The sequence below is a fragment of the Periplaneta americana genome, chromosome 7 (genome assembly GCF_040183065.1).
Source record: "Periplaneta americana isolate PAMFEO1 chromosome 7, P.americana_PAMFEO1_priV1, whole genome shotgun sequence".
In the NCBI taxonomy this organism is placed as follows: Eukaryota; Metazoa; Arthropoda; class Insecta; order Blattodea; family Blattidae; genus Periplaneta; species Periplaneta americana.
The window spans coordinates 126,975,324-126,997,644 of record NC_091123.1 but is presented as its reverse complement, the minus strand read 5'-3'; the positions used below and the strand labels follow the sequence as shown (position 1 = coordinate 126,997,644).

General features: G+C 35.9%; 1 protein-coding gene across 1 annotated transcript in view; it reads left to right on the top strand.

Annotated features, from left to right (window-relative positions):
- The window catches only part of Cad96Cb (protocadherin Fat 4-like Cad96Ca), a 315,489-nt gene that overhangs the window by 252,273 nt on the left and 40,895 nt on the right, over nucleotides 1-22,321 (top strand). The window contains exon 4 of the mRNA XM_069831307.1: nucleotides 10,293-10,426. Coding sequence (XP_069687408.1) covers nucleotides 10,293-10,426 — 134 coding nt within the window. The remainder of the gene's footprint in view (nucleotides 1-10,292; nucleotides 10,427-22,321) is intronic.

Sequence of the window (22,321 nt, the reverse complement as noted above, 5' to 3'; positions counted from 1 at the left end):
CGGTGAAGGCACGCAAGAGATGTCTCGATTTTTTAGAATAAAATTATGAACAGGCTAATAGTCTAAATGGAAGGAAGAAGAAAAAATACACGTATATAGAATTTAAAGTTATTTCATAACACCCTACATCATAATATATACCCAGATTGCTCGCATTGTAGGTTTTGACGGTAACAACTTTTGTCAGGTTTACTATGCTGCCATCTAGTTGTTACATAAGGAGTCACGTCATACCTCCCATTTGAATTGCATTAGCGATTGTACTGCCATTTCGTGTTAGTTTATGGCGGACGGGTGGCGATCCTGGCGGTTGTTCTCTTCAAAGTGCAACCGATTTTAACATAGGAACGAGCAATCTATATGTGATCTGGGATAACACGTATAAAAAGTGGAGTGATACGAATTCTAATCACTAAACAATTCCAGATGTGTTGAATGAAGTGTTTAAAATGTGGATTCTCAAGTTTATGAAATAGAATGTTCGCACATATCATCATCGGACACAAGTCATCAGCTGTTGATAACAAAAAAATGTTACACTGAAACTGAAGTGTTTTCTTGAAAAAAAGTCCGGCATATTAGAAACTCTGTGAAGTACAATATGAACTAAATAGTGAATAACTACATGATAATACACAACATTATAATAAATATCAACCATTTCAAAATGTCTCTCTAATAACATCGCGTAATTTCGAAAGAACATTTCCTTATTTGGGTAACAGTCGAAACAGGTTTATATTTGACAATTTATGAATGTACACAATTGTAATCTGTAACAAAATTAGTGACAATTGAAGTACATCATTCATGTTTATTTAAAATGTATTATATTTCTTTTGCTTGGTTACTTAAAAACGTGGTATCAACTACAAGGTTATTTAGCGACGATGGGATTGGTGATAGCGAGATGAGACCGAGAGTTTGCCATAGATTACCTGACATTTGCCTTATGGTTGAGAAAAACCTCGGAAAAACCCAACCAGGTAATCAGCCCAAGCGGGAATCGAACCCGCGCCCGAACGCAACTCTGGATCGGAAGGCAAGCCGCCTTATCCGACTAAGCTACGCCAGTGGGCATGTATTGTCATTTTCTACAAAGAAGAGAATAAGGTACCGGTAAGTCGCTTTCCTAAATGTGTGTTATAATCTATTTGTTTTAGTTATCTAACTATACCGAACAATGTTTTAATTCAAGCATAGCAGTCTATATAAATTCCCGTACTGCCCTGATTTGATATAAACAACCCGACTTATATAACACGCGACATAGTGAATTTCATAAGTTTGGTGTCCGAACTTCCATCCTTACCAATGGCGGAAGGTTTAGTAAAATGAGTCAAATGACAACAAAAAGAGGTACAATACGGTTTATTCTAATTGTTACATAAGTCTAATAGGACTCTACGTCGAATTTTGTGAACTTTTCACAATTCTCTGTCCTTAAAGCCTTGGTTTTTCTGAACCGACGCATGCGACATGCGAGGTCCAAAACCCGCCTCGCACAAATCCGGACTATACGAGAGATAGTGAGTGGTTTCTATGGCTGCGAGGTGCGCAGACTTCGCATCTTGCAGTTATAGAAACCACTCACTATCTCTCGTGTAGTCCGGATTTGTGCGAGGCGGGCCTAGCACCTCGCAAGTCGCATACGTCGGTTCAGAAAAACCAAGGCTTTAGTTGGTCCGAGATGGTCTTAATCGCATGTATAGCCCTTGACGTTATAAAAAAAACACTTGACAAGTGAAGTCTCTTAGAAAGTCTAATGGAGCACAAAAACAGAATACGACTCAGTAAAGCTTTCCTGCTTAATGTTCCTCAAGAACAATGAGAATCCCTTCTCCGATATGTTTCAATTCAGACTAAAGAAGAAACTTCATTTCGGAGACAGTAGTGACCTTAATATGTGTCTGAATTCAATGTTAGCAGACGAAATGAGAGAGAACATGCTGCTGTTCTGATGCCTTCCTTTTTCCTAAATCAGGCTACTGTGTGAATGTTTTATCTAATTACGGGCTGAAAGATGATGTTCCACATCCTACAGAACCTTTTATCTCCACAGAATGGCATTGTTCTATTCTTATGTCAACTGTACGGCTGAGCTTGCGCCAGTGTTGAAGTTATGCTTGTGTGAATCTGTCTAATGCCTCGACAGTCTTGTAGCTTCCTCTTTGTTACAATGGAAAGTGCGGAAATTATCACTATACAGTAGTTTTCCGTGTAATTTCGCTGTTTATAGTATCGTGATTATCCTAGCCACTTGGATACTCAAGTAGTTAAATCAGAACAGTAATTAGATGTCACTTCTCTTTGAAGAAAACTGGGATAAGTTTACTTTGAACAAACAGTACAGATCTCATCTTATGATTTGGTTTCGAAATGTAGTATAATGAGTAGGCCTACATTTATCTTTAATTAAATAATAATAATAATAATGATAATAATAATAATAATAATAATAATAATAATAATAATAATAATAATAATAATAATAAACATCACGTATGGGCGAATCCAGAAATGCATATAGAGTGTTAGTTGGGAGGCCGGAGGGAAAAAGACCTTTAGGGAGGCCGAGACGTAGATGGAAGATAATATTAAAATGGATTTGAGGGAGGTGGGATATGATGATAGAGAATGGATTAATTTTGCTCAGGATAGGGACCAATGGCGGGCTTATGTGAGGGCGGCAATGAACCTCCGGGTTCCTTAAAAGCCAGTAAGTAAGTAAGTAAGTAAGTAAGTAAGTAAGTATTTATTTATTTTATTTACTGCACACATTGTATTCTTCACCTGACATAATTAGGAACATTAAATCCAGACGTTTGAGATGGGCAGGACATGTAGCACATATAGACGAATCCAGAAATGCATATAGAGTGTTAGTTGGGAGGCCGGAGGGAAAAAGATCTTAGGGAAGGCCGAGACATAGATGGGAAGATAATATTAAAATCGATTTGAGGGAGGTGATAATATTAAAATGGATTTGAGGGAGGTGGGATATGATGATAGAGACTGGATTAATCTTGCTCAGGATAGGGACCAATGGCGGGCTTATGTGAGGGCGGCAATGAACCTCTGGGTTCCTTAAAAGCCAGTAAGTAATAATTATTACTTATGATTATGTAATCATCACCAAATCACAGTGTAAGCCTTGTGGCTCCTTCCATCTTCAAAGAAACTAATCCAACCACCTTAATCTCTGTCTACTGAAGTTTTATCCAATAGTAGATGTACAGTTTAGTGTTATTTTTGATACACAGTCTTCGTCCATTTTGTTTGCATGGTCCTTCCATTGAAATAAAAAAGAAAATGTACGTTCCATCAAGGATACACTGGCACTCAGAATTAATCAAGACGAAGACCATAGTTATCGGAAGAAAAATAAAGAAGGTAAACGTACGAATTCGAAATGAGGCAATAGAGCAAGTAGACATCTTCAAATATTTGCGGTGTACTATAAGCAGTAATATGAGCTGCTGCCAGGAAGTCAAAAGGAGGATAGCAATGACAAAGGAAGCTTTTAATAGAAAAAGGAGAATCTTCTGCGGATCTCTGGAAAAAATCTGAGGAAGAGACTAGCAAAATGCTTTGTGTGGAGTGTGGCATTGTATGGGCAGAAACATGAACATTACGACGAAGTAAAGAGAAGTGAATAGAAGCATTTGAAATGTGGATATGGAGAAGAATGGAAGGCGTGAAATGGACAGACGGAATAAGAAATGAAGCTATGTTGGAAAAAGTGGGTGAGGAAATAATGATGCTGAAACTGATAAGGAAGTGGAAAAGAAATTAGTTGGGTCACTGGCTGAGAAGAAACTGCCTACAAAAGGATACTCTGGAAGTAATGGTCAATGGGAGAATAATTAGGGGCAGAAGAAATCATATGATAGACAATATTACGTATATGGATCATATGTGGAGACTAGAGGAAGGCAGAAAATAGGAAAGATTGGGGAATGCTGGATTTGCAGTGAAAGATCTGCCCCTGGGCAGAAATTATGAATGAGTGAATAAATTTTGGGAATGAAACTACAATTTTGATTCCATTAATGTTTTATTTTTTGTTTCGGCTTATGAATAAATAGTATTGTTCTGTAGTAAGAAAGTAGTTAATGAATGGCATATCGATGGAAAAGAATTGATACCTCATATCTGTGAATTTGAAGTGAATCAGAAAACTGTTTTAAGATTAATTTTTCTAATAATAGATACATTTTTATATATGCTTCCGCTTTGCAAGATCTTATACTCGAGAACAAAATATTAGTTAACTTTCCAATCTGGTGAACAAAATAATAAAGCAGTTATTCTAAATAATAATTTGGTGAAACGTTTTTTATTTATTTTCGTAGGTTATTTTACGACGCTTTATCAACATCTTAGGTTATTTAGCGTCTGAATGAGATGGTGATAATGCCGGTGAAATGAGTCCGGAGTCCAACACCGAAAGTTACCCAGCATTTGCTCATATTGGGTTGAGGGAAAACCCCGGAAAAAACCTCAACCAGCTAACTTTCCCCAACCAGGAATCGAACCCGGGCCACCTGGTTTCGCGGCTAGACGCGCTAACCGTTACTCCACAGGTGTGGACATTTGGTTGAACTAAATGAACAATTTTGTAGATAGGAGGTATCACTTCTTAGCCATCGATATAATATATTTTCTCTTAATATGAAACGACATTCCTAAATTAGTCCCGGCTACCACAAATGTTTTACTATAGTCCACTCAAAGAGTAACGTATGTGTATAATTTTACTGTAATATTTCAGAACTCGCGATTGCAAATCAAACGAGTGGTGTAACTTAAACACTTTATACCATTACACATTTTCCTCCTTTACTGAAAAAGTATACGTCTAGAAAATTGCCGACTCCAACAACCATGCATACACAATATACGACGGCCCATACTGAGCATGGAAATGAGCGCTTATTTCAACAGATTTTTTTCCCTGTCAGTTGACTTTTAGACACTCATAGACATATACTGACACCAGTACTATTAAACTAATCCACTCTGAGCCCTAAAGGCTTAGAAATATTGAACTAAACTTTTGTATTGAAATGCTTTAATCATAAAGGAATCACTATCCAGTCCTCTTAAATCAAATAAGATATTTTTACTGTGTTAAAATTTCTATTGAAAAATGGACATCCCTGATATAGAATAATTTGTTCAGTCTAGTGATTCCATTCAGAAGAGAAGATTGAACGCACATGTAAAAGTGTCACTATCGAGACAATAGTCCTTCCTTTCATAAGGAAGTCCATTAAATGCTCCGACTGTTGTGTACTACTCCAAATTGCTGTAGAACTGCAGCTAATTTTCAGCGGGTTTACAATTCTGTAGTGCTCGGGAAAAGTGACACAAGTCAGTTTCCACAAACCTTTTTTGATAATTTATTGACAACTTACGGAACATTTGCTCGCCTGGAAAAAAAATACATAAGTATTCCTCCCATTACAATAATTCATACAGAAAAAAAAAAACAAATCGACATAAACCAGTGTAAGTTGTCAATAAATTATCAAAAAAGGTTTGTGGAAACTGACTTATGTCACTTTTCCCAAGCACTGCAGAATTACGAGTTTCAGTTATTATAATGCCTGTGTGCAGGAAGAAATTTCACCGCAAATAATTTATAATTGTAAGTGAAATTTTAAGTGTGGTTTGTATAGCGATTTTATCACAACCGGTTGGTTTAAAAAGTGACCGCAAAATTAACGCTTATTTTGACAAGAACTGGCCTGCAGAACCCGTAAGTAGGAGAAATATGACGTCAGCCTCACTCCACTTCTATTGGGGATGATCGACTTCGGCGTAGAGTTGTTTACATTGGAAGATCCATCAGTGGCGGCACTGTAATTTTCAAGATGGATTGCAATAAAGGCATTGTATTTATAATGCGTTATCTCGTTTCAAAATTTACAATTATGCTAGATTTTCTGTCGGTAGTTTCTTTGAGATTTCTTTGCACCTAGCCTGGTTTAGATTTTCGAAAACTTTCCTCCTATCATCACCTGCGGAAACATATATTTGTAGTATTTAAGTAATGAACTTTGAAAGTCACTGTTCATTTCAATACAAAATAAACACAACGAGTGACGTCCTTAATTTAACAGTAGTCTATATAAATAAATAATCAATATACAGTTCGTAATAATGAACTTACCCGAAAGTTCGTCTGTTCCATAATTTTTAATATGGGCTTTGTTGAAATGTGGTTTAATATTGAAATGATGAGTAGATATAAATTGGATGAGATACAGTAAATAAACAATTCTTTCGTCTTCTTCAACAACAAAATAATCATTTTCCCATTTCCTTTTGAAGTAGTATTTCTTCACGGGTTTAGATTTTGCCGTGTTCCAGTTCTTTTCAAACTGCAGTGTGTTTGTTTATTTATTTACTTATTTACTTACTTAACTTATTTATTTATTATTTATTTACTTATTCATTCATTTATTTGGGTGCAGTGCGTTACGGTCATATAGCTATCACTCACTTATTAACATAAAATTTATATATTGTTCTATTACTAGTAAACCAGTTAAGTCCAGTAATGCAATTTTGTAAAAACTGGAATTAAAACTTTATTAATGCACTAAAAATTATAATAAATTCTTCAAATGAAGTAATTGATTTGTTGCCTACAACATTTCGGACTTACTCCATTTTAGTAGAATACAGAACACGGAAAGACAAGTCGGGGACTGTACTTAACTTATTTTACATAAAAAGTGGAGTTAATCGGTTTTACTACTAGCCTAATAGGACGGTATATACATAGGTAGACCTTTTTACATTATATGCATACATACATTTTAAAATTTATTTTACATGCCTTTTAACTTATATTTTATTTCCCTCATTCGTTTTTCTCTTACTTTCCAAAGGTATGTTCCTAAGGATTTTATTATCTGTTCATTTGTAATTCTCGATAACGTATTGTGTACCTGCCGCCGCGAGAATGAATGTTGATATAGCCGAGCGTAACTAGAACGATATGACCGCACTGGTAGAAAAGGTGGGTGGGGTAGAAGGAGAACGAAATCAGTCGCTCTGAGGAGCTACAGTTCTGCAGGTCTGGACAAGAACATCCAACTTACGGGCGTAGGTATTGTAAGAATAACTATAGAGATAAAAAGCTAAAATATTTTGAATCATTATTTTGTCTGACATGGTGATTTTTAGTGTGAATGTGCCAGGTTCATATAGATGATAAATTTATATTTCAGTAATATAGACCTACGCCTATATTTTCCAATCTATATATCAGATATACGTTCGGAATCGAGAACAAAATGATATTCATGTTGAGACGAGTCAATAATTAAAAATTATACATGTAAATACACCTCTGATTGAGGTTCTGGCTGATATGTACAGTTTTAGGAAAAAACTTTTTTGCACAGATACTTTGTAAGTCCCATGATCAGAGGACGTGCGACCTGGTTCACAAGAGAAGTAGTTGAGATAATAAAATTAGTTTTGTTCCGTTGTATGTCTGACCATGTGCACTGTCTCCTTTCTGGGACTTACAAAGTATCTTTGCACCAAAGCTTTTCCTATCAATTGAATTGAATTGAATTGAATTTACGGGAGGGGGACACTATGGCCTAGCACTGCGACCTGTTAAAGTCTACTGCGTTAACCCTCAAGCTAGGCGCATTCCCAAACCCACACTGGCTGACTACACTAAGGTTCGCTGCGTACCCAGGTGTTGAGCAGGCAACCTTCCTCGTCCCTAGGCCAACCCCTTCATACGTCGCCAGCCGGCGATCGGGGAATGCTATGGAATAATGACGACATGGAGAAATGGTGACGGAATGATGTAAATGATTAATATGGGGAAAAACGGAGAACCCCGAGAAAAACCCCGACTACGACCTTGTCCGCCACAAGTGTCACTATGGATTTTTCAAATGAAAAATCCTAGACCTGACCGGGACTCAAACTCGGGCCGCCTACGTGACAGTTCAGAGGTCTGACCACTCAACCACAGCAGAGGTCAAGCTTTTCCTAAGACTGTATCAAGCAGTACTTCTCACTTGACGATATGTGTCAGAGGAAGAACAATTGTTTGTATACATCTGAAGTCTGATTAGTGTAATATGTAGCTAATCGGCGATGTATGCAATGGAGGGAGAAAGGAACTGGCCACCCTACCCCATTATCTTCTGGCCTAGTTGCCTCGTAAGTGGTGTCTTATTGGTATCACTTGTCAGGTTCAGCCCTGTCTTTGTACAATTGACTAAACAACAACATGTAAATAGTTATTTATGTAACTTATGGTTGTGAAATTTGGGCTCTAACTTTGAGAGAGGAACATAGGTTAAGGATGTTTGAAAATAAGGTGCTTCGGAAAATATTTGGGGCTAAGAGGGAGAATGGAGAAAGTTTCACAACACAGAACTGCACGCATTGTATTCTTCACCTGACATAATTAGGAACATTAAATCCAGACGTTTAAGATGGGCAGGGCATTTAGCACGTATGGCGAATCCAGAAATGCATATAGAATGTTAGTTGGGAGGCCAGAGGAAAAAGACCTTTGGGGAGGTCGAGACGTAGGTGGGAAGATAGTATTAAAATGGATTTGAGGGAGGTGGGATATGATGATAGAGGCTGGATTAATCTTGCTCAGGATAGAGACCAATGGCGGGCTTATGTGAGGGCGGCAATGAACCTCCGGGTTCCTTAAAAGCCAGTAAGTAAGTAAGTAAGTAAGTAAGTAAGTAAGTATATCTAAAGTTAAACTTTCTTGTACGAATGCAAAGTAATCCAAGCCACACACAAATTACATACATTATTTAGTTTTACTATATAATACATTTGATTTTCTTTCACAATAAAACATATCCTACTATATCCAAAGTGAACAGAATCTCTAATACAGCGGTCGCTAAATGTAGTACATTTATAACTTGTAGTACGCGACTTCTCAAACCCTCTCTCTATACTGCGTTCCGTAATGTCAGACAGGCCATGTGAACATTGCCGGCAGAGGTAGGGAGAAGGTTTATTGCTATTGAACCAATGGCAGAAGCCACATTCTACGCTTATCGTGAAGTTGGGCCGAGGTAGAACGCCTCAGACCGCCCAACTTCAAGATAAACGTGGAATGTGACCTCTGCCATTGGTTGAATAGCAATAAACCTTCTCACTACCTCTGCCGGCAATGTTTACATTGCCTATCAGACATTATGGAACGCAGTATAATTCACCTGTTCCTGCAGGGTTTGTTGACGTGCTTCAATGTACTGTACTCACTCACACAGTGACCAGAGGCATCTTAATAAGGAAGAATATCTATTTTAAAGAAAGTAGGGACTCGAAAAATGCAAGGAAATATTATTTCCATAAAGAATGGGAAGAACAATACTTTATGTTTTTTAGGTTGAAATTGTCATTCCATAATCTTGTATGACTTTATTCAATTTATGTGCTGCTATTTGTAAATTGTATTCGCTATCCGATATTAGCACTTGGTCATCTGCAAATAGGAGTGTTTTGAATTGTTGATTTCGGCTTATCTTATTTTAATACCTTGAATACCTTGGATTTCTTGTTCCCACTTTTGTATTATTTCATTTAAGCATTTATTGAAAAGTGTTGGTGAAAGGCTGCATCCTTGACGTACCATGTATTATTTAGGCATAGCCTACACCTAATTTATTGTAATATTATAAAAAAATAAGTGGATCGAGATCATAACAGAACACATGGCTCAACACTTGTCTCTAAGAAGAAGAAGAAGAAGAAGAAGAAGAAGAAGAAGAAGAAGAAGACGGTGATAGTGATGGTGATATTGATCATTTTACTTTATTTTACTTACGTACTTTTGATATTATTTATTATACGTATTTAATTTGTTATTAGCCACAAGAAACCAAACATGTGAAGAATCTCTTGCAAGAAATTTGTTTGCACATGCATATAAGGCATCGACAGAGTTCCGCAATTATGCATAAAAACTGTTTCTACGTATCGTGTAAATTTCGCGTAAAAGCGCGTCTTAAGGAACCTCTAAATCATTTTCCTCAATAATTACTCTCTCTCTTCCTTTATTCCTAATTACTATAATGTCATATGAAATTTTATATTCAAAATTGGTTAAGTTACTCCGTGTTGGCATAACTTTGTAAAATCACTCTGTATAATAAATCATAATGGTACATATTACGCCAAGTCCTTTCCTTTGTACAAATCCATAATTCACATCCCAGAATCTAAACAACATCAGTACCTGAAAGTATAATTAAATATATAACTGTGTGATGCAGGGACGCTGAGAATCTACGGCGACCCGAGCGACAGAGGTGGCAACATAGTGCTGAGACTAAAGGAGCTGGATAGTCCTGTGCGAATCCTGCCAGGCACCAAAAACCTCACCCTCACGAGGCGTCTGGACAAAGAGGTAAGGCAAACATACCAAAATCCCGTTCGTGAAATCTGTGCGGTGCCAATCAAAAACAAGCCTTCTGCGCAGCTAGCATCTTAAGCCTTGCTTTTTCTGAACCGTCGCATGCGAGTTGCGAGGTGCGAGACCCGCTTCGAACAAATCCGGACTACACGAAATATAGTGAATGGTTTCTGTAACTGCGAGTTGCAAGGTCTGTGTACCTCGCAGTTACAGAAACCACTCACTATCTATCATGTAGTCCGAAGCGGGCCTCGCAACTCGCATGCGTCGCACAGTGGTTCCAAACTCAAATCTGACTGGACAAAAGGTATAAAAGTTTGAGCTTCAAAACAATATAAATATTGCAGTTCTATAATCCTAAATAGTCGTGTATCTACGATTCGTATTCAGTTTTCCATAAAAATTATTGTGGTCTGCGCAGGAGCAGGTAGAAGTCAAGTGTTCAGCACAGACATTCTATTCTCGTTAGCATCGCCCGGCAAGTTACCTTCGGAACATCGATGTGTGAAGATATAATACATTGCCAATCCTCTTCGAGTTTCGATGAATAAAACTATAGGTATTTCCCTACATTTTAGTGCATTTTCGAACTTTAACATTGTGTTATTTAGTTATAATACTCATTAATACACAGAGAAGTGTTCCATGAAAATTTTTAAAATTTTATTTGCTGTAGCAGGCCCGCAAAAGCAAAGGCCACAAAAGACCATTGTCAAAGCAGGTTCAGCATTTACATTAGTCATTTAGGTATGTAATTATAAAGGTTTTATAACCAACTTCAACCACCTTCTCCTTTTATTTATATTTTAGTGATAGTGGACGGAATTCCAAGAAGAGAACTAGTTGACATTTCGTGAAAAGAAAATAATATTTTAAGAAGATTAGCCTGTGTTTGTGTGTGTGTGTGTGTGTGTGTGAGTATGTATTAATTAAAATGGTTTAGGAGATTCTGAGGGACATGATCGTAAATTAGTGCAGAAAAAAATGCTGAATTCTGAATGAAACTTAAAGAGCAACGGTCTAATTGCCTCTATGTATTAAAAAATTTTCTTAAGGAAATACAAGGATTGGTTAAGTGTTACAATGACTTTTTTTTTAATACACTGTGTCTAGAAACGAAAAAACAAAAATCGTCCATAAAAGCCGTTTCATGAATGTGCTGAGAAAAGTCACAAGAGGAAGCTGAAGCCTCTACTGGAAACACACTCGGTTGATCAGATTGCTCTTGTCGCAGAAATGGATTTGAGATCAACATACAGGCCTGATGCAGCAGAAATGGTAAAGCAAGTGTTAAGTTTTTACTCAGAAAGGGTCACGAAAATGAATGAAAGAAAAGAAAACAAGATCGCTTACGTAAAGAAATGAGACTTCTTGTCGACATTCCCAAACCAGAATTTGGTACGACTAATGACGGGATTAGCGCGCGGAGGTTCTTTGAAGATCCAGGTTTGGCATCAGAAGCTACTGGCGTAGATGAAGGCTTGATTCGGTGATTTGGAACCATCTTTAAAACCAGTGGTCATCATTTCGTAACTCGCTAATTAGTCCCTTAATATACAAGCAGGGCGGAGGGGTAAGCCATGATTTCCATCCCCTTAGCCAACACTTGTTCATTCCACGTTAAGCAATCTGGATATCCTTCTCTACTACATTCCCCTTCGCTGTGTATTACGGGCTGCATTTTATATGACGTAATCTTTGCCGACCATGCTTAAAACAATCGCCAGTGGGTACAAATATTGGAGAGTTTGAAAAAAAAAATACTGTTTGGGCACTGTAGAATTATACATCCAGAAATATAAGTTGTATTACATGCCGCAAAGTGTGCATAAAATACTCACACATGGTGCGCAGTTGATAAAGGAAGCCGTACTTCTGTTGGGATGATGTCCGAGGAACCCCAAGAAGTCCGAAATAATAATTACAAGAATTTCAGGGAATAAGCTTATCACGCGCGCAAATTTTGTAGAGCTGATACGACGATCGATTTGATGGAATTTCCTATGGCCCAATGGTAAGCAGTCTTCGTATCTAACGCCAAATGAGTAGAAAAAGTGTATCTTCTGATGTAGACCCACTGAGACTGCTCCAGGATCACGATGGCGATGGTGATGGTGATGATGATGATGATGATGATGATGTTTGAAAATTTATAGAGTTACAACTCTCTCAAATATCTGTAAATATTCCAAATGTAGGCTTATTTAACCAGAGTTAGCGATTTTGTTAAAATTGTATTAATATGTAGGCTATTTTATTAAAAAAGTTAAATGATATTTGACTCAATATGTACGACTGTTGCGTATTTTTAGCATCTTTCACACATTAAAATCAAATAGAAAGTATATAATGCATTTTTGATTTCGTTCCAATCCCTGAGAAAATCAGTTTTGTAAAATTATTATAATTCTTTAAAATTCAACCCCTGTAAAAGGGTGGTTTATTTTATCCAATCGTAATTAGAGTTTACACGCAAATGCAAAATGCCATTTGTAACCTGTATACAAAATTTTATGAAAATCTGTTAGAAACGATAGGAGTTATTAATTTTGTCCTGCTAGATTTGTATTTGGAACCACTGTGCGTCGGTTAAAAAAAACCAAGGCTTTAGCTGTCTGGTCGAATGAGTAGTCATGACGCGAAAGGAATTGCATGGGAGAAGGAATGCAACTGGCCAGGGGAAAAATAAAGTAAAGGGAAAGGATTAGGCTCTGCCCTCTCCTGAGTGACGCCATGTGCGAATTTACTTCACAGATTACACGTACGGGATATACAATATGTTACTGCATATAACCGATGCTACTGTTTCATGAACCTATCTGTCCGGAATTTCGTGTTTTCCAATTCGCGTCGACTGTCAATCACTATTTCCTTTTCTTCAGCTGCGAAAGACTTGGAAAACAAACAAAAAAAATCCCAGTGTACGAACACAAATCAATCAAAAATAGTTGAAGCGAATGTTAACCAACGAGAAATCTCTGCACTATGAGAAAAAGCTAAGACGTATGGAAGCACAGCTATTAGAAGTTAAAATTAACTTTAATTCCATGAATTACGGTTCATTTTTGTTATTTCTGTAAGATTGATATCTTTCGAGAACGGATAAAACATAGTATTTTTAGTCAGAACGTAATTCTGTTCTAAAATTCATTTTTAAATGTTTCTACGATATTTAATCGGTTTCGTGACTGCTATATCAATACATTACTTAAATATAAAAAAAAAAAAAACACTGCGAAATTGCCATGTTCTAAAAGTTTAGTTTATTATAAAAATAGTTCTGAAACAAGTTACTGATTAACATTCGTTCAAAACAATGTCTGATGTTGTGTACCAAAGAAAATCAATAGTTGTAAAATGCACTGTGAATAGTGCAGGTAATAGATATGATAATCCGTTTCAAAACCAAGTAGTTGTGATAAAATGCTCTATAATCAATAATTGTGTTAATTTGTTCTAAAGTCGACTAGTAGCTAAAATAAAACATTCTAAATAGCTAATATTAATTGTGATAATTCGTACCAAACGAAAATAGTAATAGCAATAAAACATTCTAAATATCGAATAGTTGTGCTAATTCTTTACAAAATCAATTAATAATTATAATGAAACCTTCTAAATAACCAGTAGTTCTGTTAATTCGAACTAAAATCATCTAGTAGTTGCAATAAAACGTCCTAAATATCTAGTAATGTTAATTCATTCTAAAATCAACTAGTAATTGCAATGAAATGTTCTAAATTACCAGTGCTTAAATTATTTCGTTCTAAAATTAATTAGTAATTGCAATAAAACATTATAAATAACAAATAGTTATGTTAATTCGTTCTGAAATCAACTAGTAGTTGCAATGAAATGTTCTAAATAACCAGTGCTTAAATTATTTCGTTCTAAAAATTAATTAGTAGTTGCAATAAAATGCTCTAAATAACAAATAATTGTGTTAATTTATTCTAAAATCAACTATTGGTTGCAATAAAACTTTCTGAATAACAGGATTTCGCTGCGTATTGTAGCTCCCCAAGTGCATCACCATGCTGGGTGAGCACTGGTCCCATACACTGGTCGAAATTTCATTAGAAAATTTCTTCCTCCATGAGGACTCGAACCCCGTAACGCGTGTCTTATGCTGGATTCCTACGACACCATGGCGTCCAAATAATAAGTTGTGATAATTTGCTATGAATCAATTTGTCGTTGCAATGCAACATTTTAAAGACAACCAATAGTTAGCTATACAAATTAGTCCTAAAAGCAAATAATTGTTGTGATAAAGTGTCCTGAAAGCAACCAAACTTTGTGGTAACGCGATCTAAGGAATAAGAAACAAGAAGTAATTCTGATATATATATATATAATCAATTTTCAACCAAGCATATGCGATATTGATTACTATCGTATGCGCAACATCCCGCAAGTCTTGAGAGCATCAATCCAAAATGGAAGGCGCGAGTTTTGAAAGTAACATTGATCGCATCACTCGAATAAATATTAAACCAACTTCAAACATTCCACTGTGAGCCATTCTCCAGATAAATTTCACAAACTACACAATCAATAACATGTATTTAAAATAAAATAAATTTTATCCATGTTAATTTTAATATTCTAATAAATTGAATTAATTTCCTGTGTTTTAATGTGTGTTGCTTCGAGGCTAAAATCTCCATACTAAGTCCTGCAAAAAAAATCAATAAATACGGCGTACATGCCTGCCATCTGTTGCACTAGACGAGAACACGCTGAAAATACACGTATGTTCACAATTTTCATTATCACTAAAGTAACAAGATCTGTAAAAACTCGAAACTTACACATTTAATTATAGTCGAACAAAAACAGGCGTATGCATCTTGCCTATAATGGTAATTAAGATTCTGGTATGAAAATTACGCTCGTTTCATAAACATATTCGCGTCTTAATTACTATCATTATAGGCTCGTTGCATAATATTATTCATTGATTAACAACTGTTAATATATTTAAATTAATAAATGACGAACTTTACTGTGTTAACATTTTAAATAATGATGTTATTGTACCTGATTGACTAGTTTCGATGTTTTTTCATCATCTGCTGAATCCTAGTATATTTTTTTTTATTTAGCCTATACGAGGTCCACATTACACGAATGTAATTGCTGATATGAATATACAATATAACATAAGGTCATTCAATTTCCATACAGTCTTGAATTTAAAAAATTAAAATTAATGAATTTATGATAGAGAATAAACTAAGAAACAACATTTTACATCTCTCTGATTAACATCTTACCTGTTTTAAATTTTGTCCCAAGAAGTTGGTAACCCTACCTGCAGGGTAATGTCCGAGTATTGTAATTTTATGTGGGAGATCGCTACTTAGATTGGTCGGCTCGTTAAATACCCAAGACATTCGAGTTCTGAGTTTTTACGGTCTGTGAGCCCATGCAGATAGATGCCCTCTGTGCCCTCTGCCTTCTATGTTATTTGGATGGGAAAGGTGAATTCCTTTCTCAAGAGAGTCTATTACTCACGCAAGTCAGGTAAAATGCGTATTGCAGTATGTCTACGCTTCTGGACTTGAGGGAAGGGAATAATTCGGCATTGTAACACTAGAAGACTCATTCCATACTAGCATTTAAAATTTATATCAGTCCGCTATATCTACATAAATTAAAATAGTCTTAATATAACTTTTAAACAAGATGTTCAGTCCTTCTTTGTGTTTACTTTTTATCGCTGTATAAACTCAGGTTATTTACCGTCGATGGAATTGATGATAGCGAGAAGATATTTGGTGCTATGATGCCTAAGATTCGCCATGTGATTACCTGAAATTTTCCTTGCAGTTAGAAAAACCCTCGGAAAATACACAACCAGGTAATCAGTCCAAGACGAAATCGAACCCACCTTCGAGCTGAGTTCTGGATGTTCTGGATGAGCATGAAGTTGACCAGTGGCTTTCTTTATGTTGAAATTGGTAGACTTTTTACTAAAGAATGATTAGTTTTTATTAGTTTTATCTAAGACTTCCAAAGTTTGAAATGCTTGTATGACTTTTTATTATAACATTCAACTAGAAGCTTTCTTATACAATAGTACAGTGATCCTTACAAGCCTTTATGATTTTAATCAGTTATAACTCCCGAACAAGAAACAGCAAACCCGTGATTTCACTTCTGAACTACACCGTTATTATGGCAGGATCAGACAAATTTTGGAAGTGTCTTTCACCACCATCCAAACAGATAGCCTGACGTTTGCTGAAACGTATGTTTGTTAATTTTGTTAACTTCATTCGTGATATTTTCTCGCAGCTGAACAAGAACAGCAATTTTTAATATTTATTAAAATGAAACAATTATTTCATCTTAAATCTCCTATGGTGCTTGTAAATCATCAATGGAAATGTCCTTTGACAATAATTTATGTATGTTTTATTCTTTGGCAGGCTCCAAATAAAAAGCGACCTTTCACTGTACAAAATTTGAAGTCCTATCCAACCTTCCAGTGTTGAACGTTTCCTTGTGAGAACCACTGTCGAAGGGACTGAAATTCAATACGTCCAAAAACGAAGCCATCACGCTATAGGGCCTACTCAAAGCAGCACATTCGATTAGAGGCTATTTCGCTGCAGGCTGCACTAGTGCGTAATATTTATTTAAAAATAGGACAGAAGGTTTTATTTGAACTGTGAGTAGGTACAGACCGGAGGTATGCTTTTTGCAAGACTGGCTGTGTGAGGCGCTTCTGGTCGGTCTGGTTTATTCCGCTCGGGATAACACCACGAGGTAATTATTTTTAATAACAAGGTGCCTCGGAAGAGGATGTGGGTGGGGAGAAGCCGGCACTGACAAGTATGTCGCTAGACCTCGCAAAAAACTAGCAGAAACCTCAAGGAAGGATGCATCTACCGTCCAGTTTTGTGACCTTTCACTTCACACACCGTATTGTCCACTTGGTTGTAACATTATAATTAGAAATCGGCACAATATGAAGAAAAGTTTACCAAAATATAACATGACAAAACGTGAAAATATTAAATAAATATATCAATGATAAAATGTGTTCGTTTCTAAATCTTTTGGAGAGCGTTTACTTCATTATTTACAAAAATAAACCTTGATATCAATAGTTTTATCTGCATCTAATATGCAAGCTTAGGATCTGAGACAATTTAACAACCAATGTACGCACAACTTGACTATAGAGTTCCTTGAACATAGTAGACAGACATACTGTGAATGTAAACAACGACTTCAGTGTGCTGCGTTATGTTCTGCTGTTAATAGTACAGGGACATCACTTTATTTTTACCAACATTTTTAACATTAACCTGGCTATACTCGGAAACACTGTTGCCCCCTTCCATTACAGGAGTTTGATGTTACCAGTGCAATATGTAAACAAATCATTTTACTAGGTATAGGAGGGGAGAAAAGTAGTGTATCCAATTATGTTGTAGGGAAATACGATATTACGATTTACAGTTTGATTATTACTTTTACGGAATTTATCAAAATACAGTAGCGTAGTAACATTTTTTTTTCAAAAACTCAACTTTTCAGGCGGCTATGTTCGTCATGTAATGTCTACTTTATTTAGCATATTAATTATTGGTGTTAACAAACAATATAGAGAGTGCATTTAAATTGAGGGTGTCATAAGTAAAGGGCTGTAAGTGCACTTAAGTTACTTTTGAGAAAATGGGGTTTAAATATTTAAGCTTTCGTAAAATCGGTGAAATTTTTATTTAAATTTTAATGTGTGATGAGATTAAAATATCCCTTTGCCACTAAAATTTTAGATACTTTAGCTTACACTGGATGCACTTAACTCATGTTATTACACATGTCACTAGCATTCCTTTGCTTCTAGCCACCTCAATTCAAAATAAGCTAATCTGAATTTTTAAACAAGTTGCTGAAAATGGTTGCCGTTCATTACAATGCAGGCTTCAGTTCTTTTATGCATATTATTAAAAACATTTTGAAGCATATTCTCTGAAATTGAATTTATCGTTTCTTGAATATAATTTTTTAGTACGATATTATTAATATAGGTTCTTTCTTCTATAGAAAACGCAACCATATTTCTGAAACATACTATACACTGCAGTGTTTACTTCAGTGCTTGAAGACTTCGAATGCAACAGCGGCCGTAAGTTTGTGTGTCTGACGGGAGTAAGGACATTAGTGAAGGGGTGGGAGTGAAGTACATTCAGAAATGCAGGTACAATAAAAATGCAAGTAAAAATAAAATGATGTCCCTGTACAATCTAATAGTGAGGGTGGAAAATGAAGTAGGATACATACTTCACAAGTTTTCATGTCCCTCGGCGACGTTGAAGGCGTTAGCGTTACAATGAACAACACAGTACATACTTGCAACTAGTTCGAAAAAAACTGTTCTCTATGGATTGAAAATGCACTGTGATGGCCTGAGTTCGTTTTGTAGGGAGAGAAGGAAGAATACTGTACCTCTGATCACGAAATGGGTTGCACTCTAAACACACAGGTAAATAAAATTTACCGCGCCACCTCACTCCATTTACACTCCGTTGCACTGTTAACTTCACTTCATTCTTAAGTTGTCTCAGATCCTAAGCCTGCTAATATTCTACCAAATTTTCAACATCATCAACTTTATTACTTGGATGCAAGAACTAGGTAACTCAATATTTTATACTGGAGAGAATAATAATAATAATAATAATAATAATTTACTTGTCCAATACGTCGGACATATTATTCATTAACACAGCCGTGGCGAAAATGCGATTGTGCGCCGAGCCACTGTGTAACTTGCAACGTGCATAGCACCTATGGAGGGAGGTGGACACCCGAAGGGGAAGTGAAGCAACTGTCTGACTTATTAATGGTTTTTCGTTTACCTTACGTCAAGCACTTAAATAAAATTTTGCACAGTACAAGGCTACAAACTAATGTTTAGTACGTGTAACGAAGAAAGAAATGAACAAGAAAACATAGGACATTATCACAACCTAAAATTAATTGTCTTCAGAATGTCTCTGCGACAGAGTTTCAAAATCAGGAATTATATCACTTACTGTCAGTCATAGTTGATCACAATGGTATTTGTCTGTCAGTCGTGATCTAAATTTGGTTTTTTACTATTTTCATAGTTGAAAATAATTTTTCACAAACGTAAGTTGTAGCGAACGTGGCTTCAAAAGAGCAAGCGAAAGAACGAAACTTCGGATATTTATTTTTTGGCAAAGATTTGAAAAGTTCAACATTTGTCAAGTCCTTACATCTAGCTTTCATTTAACATCATATTGTAAATCTGTGAGTTTAAATTTAAGATCTAACCGCATTATTCATACATCTGCTGAAAAAGGATCGACGTACAGAGATGATGATGATGATGATGATGATGATGATGATAATAATAATAATAATAATAATAATAATAATAATAATAATAACAATTAACCTTTTAATGTTTCATGAGTCACATGTAGTAGGGCTATAATGCCGTTTTATGTTATACAACCGTTTTCCTCGTAATAACTCGTGAACAAATCATACATTTAATATTCTCATCATATTGGCAGCAAAAAATGCGTCCTCCCATCCTGCTTTGAAACTTTCGTTTTTGTAGAGGTACATGGTTTCGAGAGAGACATTGCGACGGTACGCTACTCGCAGGTCAGAGACAAATACAAATGGAACGGAGTTTGACTCCAGTGAGTGAGAGGGTGGGGTTGGGGAAGGTAGGAAGCAAAGGAAATGCACAGCTATCATTGTGAGCCACAATGTGCTCGTGAGTCGTATTTTCGCCACGGCTGCATTAACATTATGACTATAAGTTATAAGTTAATACCTAATACCCGTTTATTCGTATTCTTTAACAAGACATGTTTAGTGCATTTTTTTTCTTTGCTGTTAATTTTTCAAGTTAAACTACGACAAATTAAAGTAGGAAGTAAATGTAGTCATGTATGTTCCTATAAAAAATATTACAAACTTCCTTTCCAGCAAAGAAGATTAACACAACTGCGTGGTGGTGCTGGTTCGATTCCTGGTCAGGTCCGGGACTAAAAACTAATAGTGATACTTGTAGTGAACGAAGCCTCTATTGAGGTTTTTGTTCGGGGTCCTCCCGTTTTCTCAGTATAAGCATCGACAATCAGGGCCGCCGACAGAATTTATGGGCCCCTATGCAATACTGTACTCGGATCCCCGTTGAAAAAAGTAACAATTACAAGTTACCGGTTATTCTAACCATAATAATACATTTTTCATTTTCTTCATTTTGCTGAAGGATTTTTCAGCATCAGCAACTGTCACAGGAATTGTATAGAATATTTGAATGGCTATACAAATAGTTGGAAATAAACTGTCCAGTTTTAATTCCCTCAGACTATTTAGGAGATTCATAGGTTTCAGTGGGGTTGGCCCTAAATTAGAGGCATGAATTGGTTTTAAATATTTCGGCTCATCACTGATCTCTTTGTTAATGTCTTCATAATATTTTTCACCCATATTAATATCTTTCGATTTTTTCGAGTGCAATGCGTTTGCGCCAGATTTATTGCTTATTTTCAATTGAAAAATACGGTCATATTTAAGGGTAATGGGTTTGCGCCAACGACAGTTTTGGGTAAGAATTTTCGTTTTTCTTAAATAGGTAACGCACGAAATCTACTAGTGCACGATACCCAGGTGGCGTGTTTTGTTTTAGTAGTAGGCACATTGAGTGGGAGGACATAAACATTGTGAGGGAGACTAGTGAATAGTGAAGGTTGTCATGGAGGTAGTCCAAAGGTGCGGCAATGGAGGACAGGAGATGGTTTTAAGTTTTGCAAGGCGTACACATATATGTAGGTGGACGTATACGTTGGCGTGGTACAGTGAAGAATTGTCATAATCACCAAAATTCCCTATATCCACTTTCAGAAATTAAAGTATTCTGACAGTAATTGGTGGCAAATAGTGGGAATTTTTAACCTAGCAGTGACCTTTTAGCAAACTTCTGCTTTATTATTATTATTATTATTATTATTATTATTATTATTATTATTATTATTATTATTATTATTATTGTACCGAAGTACATGGCTATGATATTTCCGGTAGGAATACTGCACTGTTCTATCCATCTTTCACTTTTTGCTTTAAATTTAGTGACTTTTTGAATTCAAACTATACAAATCATTAGAATTCTTTCTTAGCAAAGCATAACTCAGTTCTGAACAAAATAGTGTTTAGGGGGTTTTGAATCGAGAGGTTTCATATGACATTTTTTTGTTCTGAATATCTTCGAAAATAAGTATTAGTATTTATTTATTTAACCTGGTAGAGATAAGGCCGTCAGGCCTTCTCTGCCCCTCTACCAGGGGATTACAACTATAATATGAAGAATAAAATTACAATTAATATTAAATTTATAATTACAATAAAAATTAAAGCACGACAAGATTACCTGATTAATGAAAGCTAGACATTTTATCATAGAAGTTAAGAACAAAGAATATTTCTGTATTTACTGAATTACAAATTAAACCTAGAATAACAAAATTCTATTGTGATGAAATTGCCGGATATTGAAATATTTTGTGATAGATTAAGATAACTATTTACAAGAAACCATGTCTGAACGAGTCTCAATTACTGACCAAGAGCCTAGTAAGTTTGCGTTTGAATTCAATTTTATTTCGACAGTCCTTGATGCTAGCAGGTAACGAATTCCAGAGTCTTGGCAGGGCTATTGTGAAAGAGGATGAGTATGAGGAGGTGCAATGGGATGGTATTGTTAGTATTGTTTCATGGCGAGAGCGTGTGTTATGACTTCTCGCATTCATTGACGCTGTGAGTTCAATGACTCTAAAAGGAAATTTGAAGATTTCACTTGCCGATGGGAATCTTGGTATATTCGTG